The sequence below is a fragment of the Amphibalanus amphitrite genome, unplaced genomic scaffold (genome assembly GCF_019059575.1).
Source record: "Amphibalanus amphitrite isolate SeventyFive unplaced genomic scaffold, NRLGWU_Aamphi_draft 000210F_arrow, whole genome shotgun sequence".
NCBI classification, from domain to species: Eukaryota; Metazoa; Arthropoda; class Thecostraca; order Balanomorpha; family Balanidae; genus Amphibalanus; species Amphibalanus amphitrite.
Genome location: NW_024881705.1, coordinates 799,438 through 812,093, shown reverse-complemented (window position 1 = coordinate 812,093; position 12,656 = coordinate 799,438). Strand labels below are relative to the sequence as shown.

Genomic DNA, 12,656 nt, shown 5'->3' with positions numbered 1-12,656 from the left:
GCTTAGATGATGACTCAAGACATACCTACAGGCTCACAGCTAGTAGCTTAAAAAGGAAGCAAGCGAAATGATTGAGATCGTTTAGATTTTTTTCGAATTGTATTTCCTATGCGTACGCTTCAGAAGCGTGCGTAAGGACGAGCTGGGCCACTTCTGTTTAAATTCTTTGCGAGAAAGGAAACAAGGAGCGCCTTTCATCTCGTGTCGGGTGGTGCTCGCTTTGATGCAGTTCTTGCGCGAAGATCGGCGGCTCAGTTACACGCCCTATAAGGAGCCTGGCATGCTTGGGTGGCGTTAATTACAATCGTCCTCCAATTACACACCTTAATTGTGATACACGCCACACGGTACTGCCTCAGAGACAGGTCGCTACCGTTTTCTTCATTCTTCTTGTCACAACTGATAAAAGTCAAAAACACAAGAGAGCCATCTATAGCCTCTACACCAAAAGTAAATCTAACTGTTGACCCACAATTCAGATCACACACACGGTCCACTACACCCCAGTCCCTTCTGAGTCAAGTCGGGTGTAAACTTCAGCACCGCGCGCTCCTCTGCCCCCTCCCTCTGAGGGGTTCAGACTGCGCCAGATGAAGCGGCCACGTAACTTCGCACGGTGGCCGAACTTACTCTTAGGCACCAGCTGGCCCCCGGGGAGGGGCCTCGGGCTTGGTGGCACCTCCCGACCCGGCGGCGCCTTTCAACAGGAGGTGTGCTTACTTCAGCCTCTAACGCACTCGGACTGTGTGCTGGGAGTAATGGTCACCAGTGCTTTACTGTCGCCCTTCGGCGAAAGCTCTTACGTAGGGTTCTGGTTAATCATGGATGCTTACTTCCTCGAAACTGGCTGCTGGCTCGTGCGAATTCTATTAACTCTAGCTGGAACTCCGAGAAACCTTTTGTACGTGCATGTCATTGTTTTTCTAAGCTTCCTGTTGAAGTGGAAACCATCTTGCGAGAAGGTTAGAACGACATTCTTGATGTGATCAATTTATGATCTTGCCAGGGCTAATCTTTCACTCACCCTTGAGCCGTATTACATAGAAAGTCTAAGAAATTGTATTGTATTTTACATTCAAGAGCGATCCACATTTTCAAATTGCGTGGCGATTGCTGCGAAACTATAAAAAGAATGACTCTTCTCTAGGCTAAGAATCCATTGAAATGTTTTATGGCCCCATCTACGCCGGTCAGTCCTATGCCCAACGTTTGAATGGAGAATAGCAAAATAGTGTCCGACTCTCCAACGTGCTACAATGTTGCTAATCTGGCCCTATTAAATTTCAATCTATCGGGCCCCCAACCTTTCCGGATGGCCACGCTAAGTGCATGAGCCTGCAGGGGAAACACTACCCAATAAAAGTCGCTGGAGGATTTAGCAGGAACCGCCAAGTAACCCACAAGCGTCCCACACAATCGACATTGATTCTACACGGAAAACCGCTTCCCAACGGCGCGTGTTTAGTGTTCGATGTGACTGGGCGCGCGTTTCTGGCATTTCGATGCTGCCTTTCTGGCGCAGTAGAGCTCCCCACAGTCGCATCGGTTCTTCAGGAGCTGGATGTTTGGACAGGCGGTGCGATGGGCTCTGAGAAACAACCGCACCGTATTGGGAACGACAGCACTTTTTGTGATTGTGAAACAATGCAACTGGGAGATATCTGTAGAAGTCAGCTGGTGTCTGACCTGATTTCGTTGCGCCAAGTGATATATTGAAGGATGATGTATTTTACTTATCACGAAGTAAATAAGTTTTAGGCAATTTGAATAAAGCCAATTAATAGTGCAAAAGGCTCAACGCTCTCTTAAGTAATGTCAATCATCTTTTGTATTAAAGTTTTAAGTTTACATATTATTGGCCATTTCGGGACAGGACAGTTACTAGAATTTTCAACCTTTGTCCTTTGACTATCCATGCTTTGACGAACAAGGATTTCGGACTCCTCTTCGCGTTTGGCATTCCTATTTACGTCCTCAGCAATAAAAGCTACACCAGATGCGCACTTGATTAATATCTGCTTATCTACCTCACAAACAGCCGTTGACACTCACTGATTTACAGCCCGTTTCACGTGTTATGGCCCATGGGCGTTAATATGTTTGTACTGCACTTAGACTGCACTAAAACACAGGTTCTGATTGACTTAATAGCGAGTTGCTGGCGAGTTGCAAACTCATAATCGGGCACTAAAACATTAAAGCGTAATGGTGGTGCTTAGCGAAATAATGAGCTAATTCGTGAACATGGGGTAATGAGTTAAGTTGGCACAGCTACGCGTAAACTGCAAATGACATTTTTACGTCCTAGAAGTGCCAAAAGTGTTCAAGAGGTGTCCCTGATACTCCAGACATGCCATTAAATTTGTCAATTCAAGAAGCAGCCTAGCCGATCAGATCAGAACACTAAATGCGGTTTATAAAGTCATTACACCGTTGCCAACGCCTTGCAGTTTCTGATTGCTCTATATCCAGATTTTCCATTTTTCAGCTTACTAACAGGTCCCTCATCTGTGATATGTCCCATACTTCTGACTGATCCCACCAATCTAACCCTCTCCCGCCCGTTCTCTATATTTTCCAGGAGTGCCGGCGAACCTGACGATCCGCGACTCCACACCGTATGCCGTGTGTTTGACCTGGTCTCTGACTGCCGCCGGCGGCGGGGGGAGGAAGGGCGAGGGTCAGGCCGCCGGCCCGGTGCAGCTGCAGCTCATCTACAGGCCGGTCAACGCCAGGTCAGCCGCCGAGAAAAGGCCAGTCTCACTTTCGGCTCACTCTTTTACTATCCCTCTAGCTCTAGCTTTGCACCACTGTGTCTGTTTAGGTCTAGCCTTAGCTCCACCTCTGGCTCTAGCTTAATCTCTGGCTTTATCACTAGCTCTCTCTCTCTCTCTCTCTCTCTCTCTCTCTCTCTCTCTCTCTCTCTCTCTCTCTCTCTCTCTCTCTCTCTCTCTCTCTCTCTCTCTCTCTCTCTCTCTCTCTCTCTCTCTCTCTCTCTCTCTCTCTCTCTCTCTCTCTCTCTCTCTCTCTCTCTCTCTCTCTCTCTCCAGCTATCTTCCTAGTTTCCTTCTTGCGTGCCTGCCTTTCTGTCACTGCCAGGGCTTATGGCTGTGATGTTGTATGCATGCGATAGAAAATATTTTTAAAAAGCATTTTATTTCTTCCACAATGCTGCTTACTTTTTCCCTTATTGACGGTCATCAACTATTTCCTATAGGTACATGTGCTTTACATTCTTCAGAAAAGCACTAGCCATTTTTGTAGATCCTATAATGTCTAGTAACTCTTGCTCTATCGCTCGTTTCCACGAATGACTTCCCTGTCGCTTCCGACCCTAGGCAAGCCCGATAATAGTGTCTAGCTTGGACATGTCTTGCGGCGAAGCAGTGCAAAACGTCGGTGTTTGCCCGCCCGATCGCAGGAATCCGTTCGCCTGCTGAACAATTCATGCATCTCTGCGGCACTCCAGAGTTCAGTGCAGGCCCACCTTTTGCCCGGAAATTGACAGGCGCGTTAGTTATTCAGGCCTGTTGCTCCAGGCACCGGTGCTTACTGGTGCGTGGACATCTATTTTCGATGAGAACCCACCCGTCATCGAGCCTTCGCAAAGCGTCATCACATATTAACGCCGATGAGAGGTGAACGGGGTATGCCTACGAACTTCAGCTAAATTGGCTTTTTACCAATCGTCTGCGTTTATGAGTTTAAGTTCTGGGGAAGGACGGAGGCTACAACTTATTTCTTTTCTGTTTTCTTTGCTTTTTTTAGTAGGCAACGTTTAAAAGTTTGAAGTGTTGGCCTTCTCGTCTCTTTAAAATGTGTTAATTATCAATTTTGACATGGCAAAGATAGACACTAACACCCCAACCGCCCCCCTCCCCCCAAAAATGAGGCAGATATGTCTCCAGTGAGAACAACACTGGTAGCCTGCCGGCTCCGAAAATGAGGTGTGGGCGAAAAAGAAAGGCACCTTTGCAATATTCGGCTTTCAAATCCAGGCCAGCTCAAACCTCAGAGGAACGCAGTAACGCAACTGTTGATTCTTTTTGTTGAAATGGCCCAGGCGTTAAAGCAAAAGTTTGCTAATGTGCATTGTGTAAGTTAGGTGGCTGCTGAATCTGTTGCCACCAAACATCAAACCTGAAGATATTTTTATATGCATTCGCTTACTGCGGAGTGCTTGCGACACTTCCATGTGCACTGACTTTAAATGAACCACATTAATGCCATCCTCTGCCAGCTTCCTGCTATTCCAAATCACGGTAAAGACATCAGGAGACCGGCCATCCAATCTAGGCGTCTTTGAAACTACGACTCGGACCTGGTTTCTGGCCGAGTGCGGTCGGTCAGTTCAGTTAGTTTCTCGGGCGCCACGGTCGACGGCCGCCCGGGCGCTGTATGCCGACCAAACTGCATTTCCTGGCGTGAGAGCGCACCGGCTGCGCGGCATTCAGCTCGGACGAACACGGTCGGCTGGCTCTGAAAGCTCGGCTGCAAGTGCCGCCGATCGAGTCATGTGCTCAGGTGACGGCCATTCAGCTTCTTATGGCCGCGACCGCAGGCGCGGCTTGCGGTGGTGAGAAGTCAAAGAGCAATGAATCATTTTTGGATGAAGAAAGAAGTTGCTCACCAGTTTTTAGCATTCAGAGCCTTTACTGATCGATTTTTAACTATGTCGGCTGTGGACTAGAAGTGGATTGGTAAAACAAACGCAAGGAGGTTGTGGGAAGCGCATTCTTCGGGACTTCGTATTGTTATCCTCTTCTTCCCTGTACCCACAACTACCTAGGGGGAAATTAACTTTTTTCCCGTCTGTCCACAGGAGCCTCTCTGTTAACTTCCCCTCTCACCCCACAGTTACCGCGTGGTGGCCGACCTGCACGGCCACCGTCGCTCGGCCACGCTGGACAACCTGCGGCCAGAGACCCAGTACCGACTGGTGATGACGTCATCCGTGAACGGCTCCCTGGTCGGCACCAGTCCCGTGATCTTCTTCCACACTCCGCCCACGTGTGAGTGAGGCTGGGGGATTTGCGGGGGGGGGAGGAGACGACTACCGTGGTAGGAGATTAAATTCAGTGCTTGTTCTGCAGTTTGATGAGCTATTCATGTTTGCATGCATGCATGTATGCCTGGGGTGTTGACACGTGGGCTTTGACAAGACGTGCAGGATATCTCATATGAAGATGTTGAGTTGATTGGTGAAAAGGTCACTCGTTAATGACGTCTGGGAGTAGCTCATTTTGCCCAGCCGGCATAGGATTCGGAGGAACGAAATTAAAGCTCTAGCACCGGCACATTAGAAAATGATAAATATTATCTCTGAGTTATCAGAAAACCTTTCCCGTTTTCCGATGTCACATGTTAATTTAATCATCGCTGTCGAAACCGACTACGTAAGTCATCCAGTTAACTAGCTCATTCGGTACACGACTTTAACCCATTAATGCCGGAATTTTTATTTTTTGATTCTTTAGTTGTCCTTAACAAATGTTAGCCACACGGGTCCCTGTAAGAAAACTGTGCAAGCTTAAAAAAATTGTTCCATCGGTTCTCAAGTTATAAGTATGGGTCATAAATGACCCAACCGGCATTGGCATAGTCACAAATAAGGAGTTGTCACGAAAACCGATTTAGCTAGATACCTTATTGTGTATACTGTATAGCGGTCTCAGCCAAACAATATTAAGAGGCACTGCATTGCAATGCTTTGCAACGTCTCATTGACGAGGCCGTTGGTGCTGCTGGCAGGCCTGTGGTGCCCCTGTTAGGCCTCTGGTGCTCCAGAGGGGACACCATAGGCCTGGCGGGCCTGTGTTGTCCCTGGAAGGACTGTGGTGCCCCTGGGCCCTGACAAGCCTGAGGTGCCCCTGACAGGCTTGCGGAGCCCCTGACAGGTCTGTGGTGCCATTGCTAGGTTTGTGGTGCCCCTGGCAGGGCTGTGGTGCCCTTGGCGGGCCTGTGGTGCTCCTGCTAGGCCGCTGGTGCCCCTGGGTCCTGGCAGGACTGTGGTGCCCCTGACAAGCCTGAAGTGCTCCCGACAGGCCCGTGGAGCCCTTTACAAGCCCAAGGTGCACGTGCGAGGCTGGTGGTGCCCCTGTGAGGTCGATGGTGCCCCTGGCAGACCTCTGGCTGGTGCCCCTGGCAGGTCTGTGGTGCCCCTGACAGACCTGTGGTGCTCTTGCTAGGCTGATGGTGCTCCTGCAGGCCTGTGGTGCCCCTAACAAGCCTGTGGTACCCCTGACAGGCCCGTGGTGCCCCTCGGCCGGCCGAGTCGCCGGCCCGCCCCGCGTCACGGCCCGGGACAACCGGTCCGCTCATGATATCCCAACATCGCAACAATAGGCCTGTGGTGCCCCTGATAGGTCGGTGGTGCCCCCGGGTCCCAGGGGAGGTCATGAGTGACCCATATGACCCCCCTCCTTTGGATCCGCCACTGTGATCTGATCACAACCCCCAGAAATAAATAATCGTATAATCATCAATTGCTTCCCTTGTATTCAACATACGAGAAAATTGACAACACTATTGCCGGCTGGGTCATTTATGACCCAAGGATATTTGTCGAGGAAAAAAAGTTATCCGATGGCGACAAGAAGGGCAAAAATAAACATCATGTCTTTTTCAGACAAATTTAGATGCCAGGTGGACGATCATTCAATGGATAGTAAAGTGCAAACATAACATAATATTACTTTTTGGGACGGCGCGCCATTGCCAGTGACCGGCGGCTGTGCAGTCCCGTCGTCTTGGGCTCCAGAAACTTCAGTGGACGAGCTCACACGAGTTTTATGCGGCTCCGACGCTCGTCGCTGAACCCACAAATCCAACAAAACACACGCACAAGTTCCTCAAAGTGCCACTTGCCTCCATTTAGAAAAAAATGTTAAGATGTTGCTTTTGGGTCATATATGACCCAAGCGGCATTAATGGGTTAACGAAAAACTGGAATTCAACACTTAACCCTATTCCTGGCGGGCTCCGCCGGGGACAAGAAACTGGCGGGGGGGGGGGGGCCGATTCGGCCCCCCCCCCTGAGATCTCGAGAACGAAGCAAGATAGCGACAAGCGGTAAACGGCATCGGATACGCACGGCCAAGATCTACAATTTTTACAGAGGTCATTTTCAGGTCAGGTCAAAGATGACGTCACAGGGGTCGAAAAAGTCAAAATGGCGGCGCTAGATATGGAGCGAGTTTTTCTCGAATAACTTTCGAATTAGTCAAGATAGGAACAAACTAAGGGCATCATCGTGATCCTCTCGTCAATCCGCATCGAATGATATATATGTTGACCTCGAAAGGTCAAGGTCAAAGGTTGACCTCAGGTCACGTGACCTCGAGGTCATCATGTATATCATTCGATGCGTCTTGACGAGCTGAACACAATGAGACCATCCACGCGCCTGTATCTTGTTCCTGTACGGAGTTATTGGCCAAAAACCTTTGGTGACCTTTGATGACGTCACATGACCTCACAGCTGCCCAACAGCAAAACAGACCTCAAGGTAGTGAAGGTTGATCGTATATGAAGTCATGTATGGTATGTGGGGCCATTCCGACCCGTTTTAGTGGTAAAAACAGGGAGTTGATTTTTCCCCCATTGACTTATAATGGGGAGGTCGCGAAATTGACCTGACCTTAGGTCACCGATATCAAAATTCCGAGATATACAAATTGCACATACTGGTACCCTAACTAAACCCTGAAGAGAAGAAATTGATCGGTCAAAAACTCTAGCTCTGGCGTGATTGCAAACTTTTCTGAGGTAGGGTCACCAAACCGCCTCTGGTGACCTGACCTGAGGTCAGATCAACTCAAAATTTTCAGACATGTTGCGTAGAAGCCTTTTAGGAAAAGTCAGAAAATTTGAGCTTCCTAGCTCAACGCGTTTGGGAGAAATAACCAAAAAACCTCAGGGGGGGCTCCTGAGGCCCCCCCCCCCCCCCCGCCAGGAATAGGGTTAAGTAACGTTTAAATTCCCGCTATGCGGAGGCGATGCGCTGGCAACGTTTATACGACATTCCTCATCATAATCACACGACAGTCATAAAGAACTACGACAACACAATCTCCTCCCATCACGAACCACCCCACTGCATATATGATTTATCGTCGGTGCTTCTCTCTCTACATCGCGTATAGTTAGCGGCTCTCCGAATTTCCGGCTCTGCCGCCGCTAAACTCATTCATCTCTGCTGGGGCGGATCGCTCGGCTGTGTGTTTTTGCCGGTGTGATTTAAGTGGCTCAGCGGACGTGAGCGCGGTTGGCTGTGATATTTCCACTGCAGGGCTGTCGGACGGGTGTGTGGGTGATGTTTTCCGACACGAATTCCGCCAGTAGCTTCCGGTTATGTATGCAAACGTGATAAGATAGCTGAAGAGGATAATCGTCGAGACTAACAGCGTTTAGTTTTGAAAGATTTTGTGGGGTAGCTGCCAAGTGGTGGTTTCATTTGATGTGAATTTATAAAGTATTTTAAATGTGGTAAAGAAATAGTCATGCTGCCTGATAGATGCCTTTCTATAGCATTTAGAGTTTCTTGAATTGTCTCTAGAACATTGCTATTCATCACACGAAATATGGCAATTCGTTTAACATAAAACAAAAGCATAACTTTGCCATGACATTTTATATCCTGACGTTCACTGTATGTTTTTAAATCTAGTAAGCCCTTTTTAAATGAAGACATTCATACGATTGTCACACTTATCACAAGTATATCGTGTTTCTAGCTGAATGCAACTCGCCCTATCTCTGGTGGCTGTGGCTGGCCGAGAAAGGCTGAAGCCCTGCTAGCGTCTGTTCTTCCGAGGCGAATCACGCCCGCTTTTTCTCCGAGCCGCACCGCGCATACATGATCAAGCGATTTATTGGGGACCAATGCGGGGAATTAGCCGGGCAATTCCGCGACTAATTGGTATTGATCATAGCCCGAACGGACGGCTTTCCTGGTGGTATTGCTTTACGCCATTATCGACCGCGTACGCGCAGTGGCGAGTAACAAGTTTAACTTGCTGGGGCCGATGTAATTTTGGTTTTTACCCGGTATCGGTGCTAAAGGTGAAATACAATCAGCCTACGATTGGAAAAGGGTAAATCAATTGAAGGCAGCAATCGGCTTGATTTCTTGATTAATGCAAGCAATTAAAAGGTAATAGTGGAAACAGATGCTTTACATTATAGAAACATACCTATCCTGTGGTACCATACGTACATACATATAAAAAAGGGCGTTTGCAACTTACCTGAAATGCAAACTGCAATAAGGCAATCCTAGACATGTAAAATATAAGCAAGCATATCTTTCGCAATGGCCTAACAACGATGCCATCAATCACAAGCCTTAAAGTGTCAGTGGGCAGCAAATGTCTTGTCCAGCGTGATTGAAGACCCTCTATATCGTTCAAAGCCTACCATTTGCTTTCAATTTGGTGGAACGCTACACATATTATTTCTAGCTTTATGTGGGTTTAATTTTCGTACTCGACCGGCGCCCCGGGCAGTGAACGACAGCCGTTCAGTTACACCGTGGAATTATTTATGAGCTTCCGTGTTATCCTGGAATATCTCACTAACCAAGGCGTGTTGAATAAACATTGACACGCCTTGGGATAGACAGATGTCGATTCAACACGCTTTGGGATGGTAAGGTTTTCCAGGATAGCACGGAAGTTAGCAAATATTTTTTTTTACCTGTGAGCGACCCGAGCCCCTGTCACTGGCCTGGATACTGTGCCGCCGTGCACAGCGTCCCGTCCGTCGCAACCGCTTAGAGATTGAGGGACGACGTTCGCGACCTACTTTCCAGGCACACACGCTGGAATAGTGGTACGCCTGCCAAGCTGGTCATTTTTCTTGATCTGGTTACGCGTTGCAGTATAATGTATGACGTGTGTAGAATGATAAACGTTGCGCAGAAGGCATCAAATATCAAAGCCAAAATTACGCGGCGTGGGCCAGTTTGTACCAGCATTTGTGGCTATCAATTATTGCCGTCAAGCATCTCGTGCTTTCTCAGAATTCATGACCAGCCGGGCCATGCCACGTGTCACATTTTCTGCCCTCTTTGTATTCACTCCTTTCACGTCCCCCTGTGGAGTTCTGACCCCGAGCTCGGATCAAAGCCCGTCTTCATGACTGTGTGTCATATCAGCGTCACGCCAGTCCGTCATCGATTGTTGGACCTGCAACGAGCACCATCTGCTAGCAATCGTTGTGATGCGGCCATTTTGCTCAGAAGGTCAAGGCAGCTCTTTGTCAATGTCACAGAAGCAATATGTATCGATTGTCTCAAACAAAAGACAGTAAAAGCGATCTTATGTGCCTCCAAGTGATAAAGCGTTCCGCAAAGAGGGTATTGAAAACGGCTAATGACGCGTAAACGGTATCGGAAGGCGGATATTAGCAAAGGCTGGTTGTTGGAAACCTGTATGAGCATTGAGATCGGAGTTGTTGCGTAGGTATTTAAGTGTGTACATTTGTCAATCCCAAATAAGCTGTTTTATTTTTACCATGAATAATTGTTAAACATTTACTTAGTACTTTCCGTTTAATATCTGTGGGCATGATGGAAGCGGTCTTTGTTTCTTTTGATCCTTTTCGGAAATCTTCCTCAAGCATACCTATATAAGTGGCAGTGATAAAAATTCCACATTCCACTTTTGTGAGTAGCCTATCACACTTGAATATGGGGAATGCATAAGTCATTTCCATATTATCGTCGTCTATCGTGCGGTCTGTCGCAACCATTTGAAGCAGTTCACCAGCACCCATTTCCCTGACTTCGCCGCTGTAACACGGGCTCTAGCAGGGACGTCTCTGCCATATCTCTGTCCGGTGCCTTTAACTAGCGTCTTCACCGCCTTTAGCGGCTGCGGCTGGCTCAATATGCGGACAAATTACCGCGATACCGACCGGGAAACGCGGCAATAAATCGCTAGCGCGGACCACGGGGAGCTTGTGCATGTCATCGGCCAGTTAGGGCGTCCTGCTTCTGTGGCCGTCTAACCGCAGGGAGATTTAACGCAGAGTTGGTGTCAGCGCCAGAGGAAATGCCCGGAGCACCGGTTTTTGGCAGAACGTTGAACTGGTCGAGATCTTGCTTGACTGAAAGATGTTTCACCAAGTATTAGCACACATAGGATCAAAATATTGTCATAGTTATTGTTTGCGATGCATGAGTGCTGTGTAATGTCTGTTTCCGGTTAATTACCGCAACAGCTAAAGGTATTTATAGAATAAAAGCTAACGTTTTTTATTTGACTAGTGTACCGATTAGGAAAAGACCAAGCACACAAATGTATGCCCAAAACTTTGGAAGCGATTCGACCTCATCAACTCTCATTGCACCAGGATACTGTTAATGTTTTGAATATCTACATTAATATGCACAAGTAGGCTCACATGTCCCTCGTCCATTTGTCTTTCTTCGCCGTCATCGCTTTCTTTGCCATATTCAGGTCAAAGACACCGTAATTGCGTAGGATGAAGAATGAAAAATAAATTGCTTGGTGTCTCATGATGCTGTGTGAACCGATCTATTACGAGCACAAACAGCGTGTGCGCTTCACACGTACGATGAGCTCAGTCCTCGCTTAGTTTAACGGCGTGGTACCTGAATAAACGAGACAGAACTCGCAAAGAAATATGTTCGTCACTTGATAAAGTCTTGTGATTTATGAGCGTACGTTGCTTGAAGTATACGGTCCATTCAGAACGCGTTGTCACGATATTACGGCTGCGTAAATTATTACGTGTAAATAGCACACCCAGCACGCTTTCCTCATGCTTTATCATATAGATTGTGATCATCATCAGTGTTAAAGTCCTTAAAACAAATGGTGCTATTTACTCTTTGCGTTTCACGACCTTTGCCTACGGATAAAATATTTTGTGTGCCTGTGCCGTTTTTTTTCTCGCACTTATCGACCATTTTCCCTTTAAGAATCATTGCGCTACTGTGTGATACCGTGAGGACTGAAACGACCCGTATCCGTAATTCGAGTTGTGCATTTTACGAAGCAGGTACATATGTACTCTTACGACGTGGCATGTGGGAGTTTTGTGTCTTTGACGTTCACGTCGATACGGCACAAATTCATTGTTTAGCTTAAAACCGCTCCCGGGGAAATACGTTGGAGTTTCGGAGTCTTAGAGCTTCACGAGCTGCTCTGATCTCTCAGGTACTAAGTTTTGATGAATCGTGATGCTTGAGGGAAGTCTTATGCGGAGCAAAAGACTTGCGCCAATACCCAGCTGGGACATGAGGCTTTAGAAGTATTTTTAAGACAAATTCCGCTTTCCCAGCTAACATTTACAAGGCATCGCTTAAGGAAAAGCTCACTGATGGGTTCTCAAGGAGAAATGCTACTCCACGCACTAATACCATGACCGCTCGACCTCCTTTTGCCGTTGTGTATGGACACTGTAAACTGCCTGATGAATTTATCGTGTAATGGCAGCGCCTTGTTTACGCGCCTTTTCAGCTGACCTTCAGACCGACATTTACGAGCAGGCAGTCTGTTTACCGTCCGGAGCTAACAGCCCGCTCCCTATCCGTTCGCACGTGGTGCAAACTTTGCCGCCGAGGCGTGCGCTCAGGTGCTCGGCAGGAAGCGCAAGTTTCAGAGCACAATTTAGGTCATTGAATTTAG

At 47.8% G+C, this 12,656-nt stretch overlaps 1 protein-coding gene across 2 annotated transcripts in view; it reads left to right on the top strand.

Annotated features, from left to right (window-relative positions):
* LOC122385160 overlaps positions 1-12,656 on the top strand; it is a 43,870-nt gene that overhangs the window by 13,428 nt on the left and 17,786 nt on the right. For both annotated transcript variants that reach the window (XM_043373233.1, XM_043373232.1), the window contains exons 3-4: positions 2,582-2,735; positions 4,858-5,012. In XM_043373233.1, the coding sequence (XP_043229168.1) occupies positions 2,582-2,735; positions 4,858-5,012 (309 nt within the window). The remainder of the gene's footprint in view (positions 1-2,581; positions 2,736-4,857; positions 5,013-12,656) is intronic.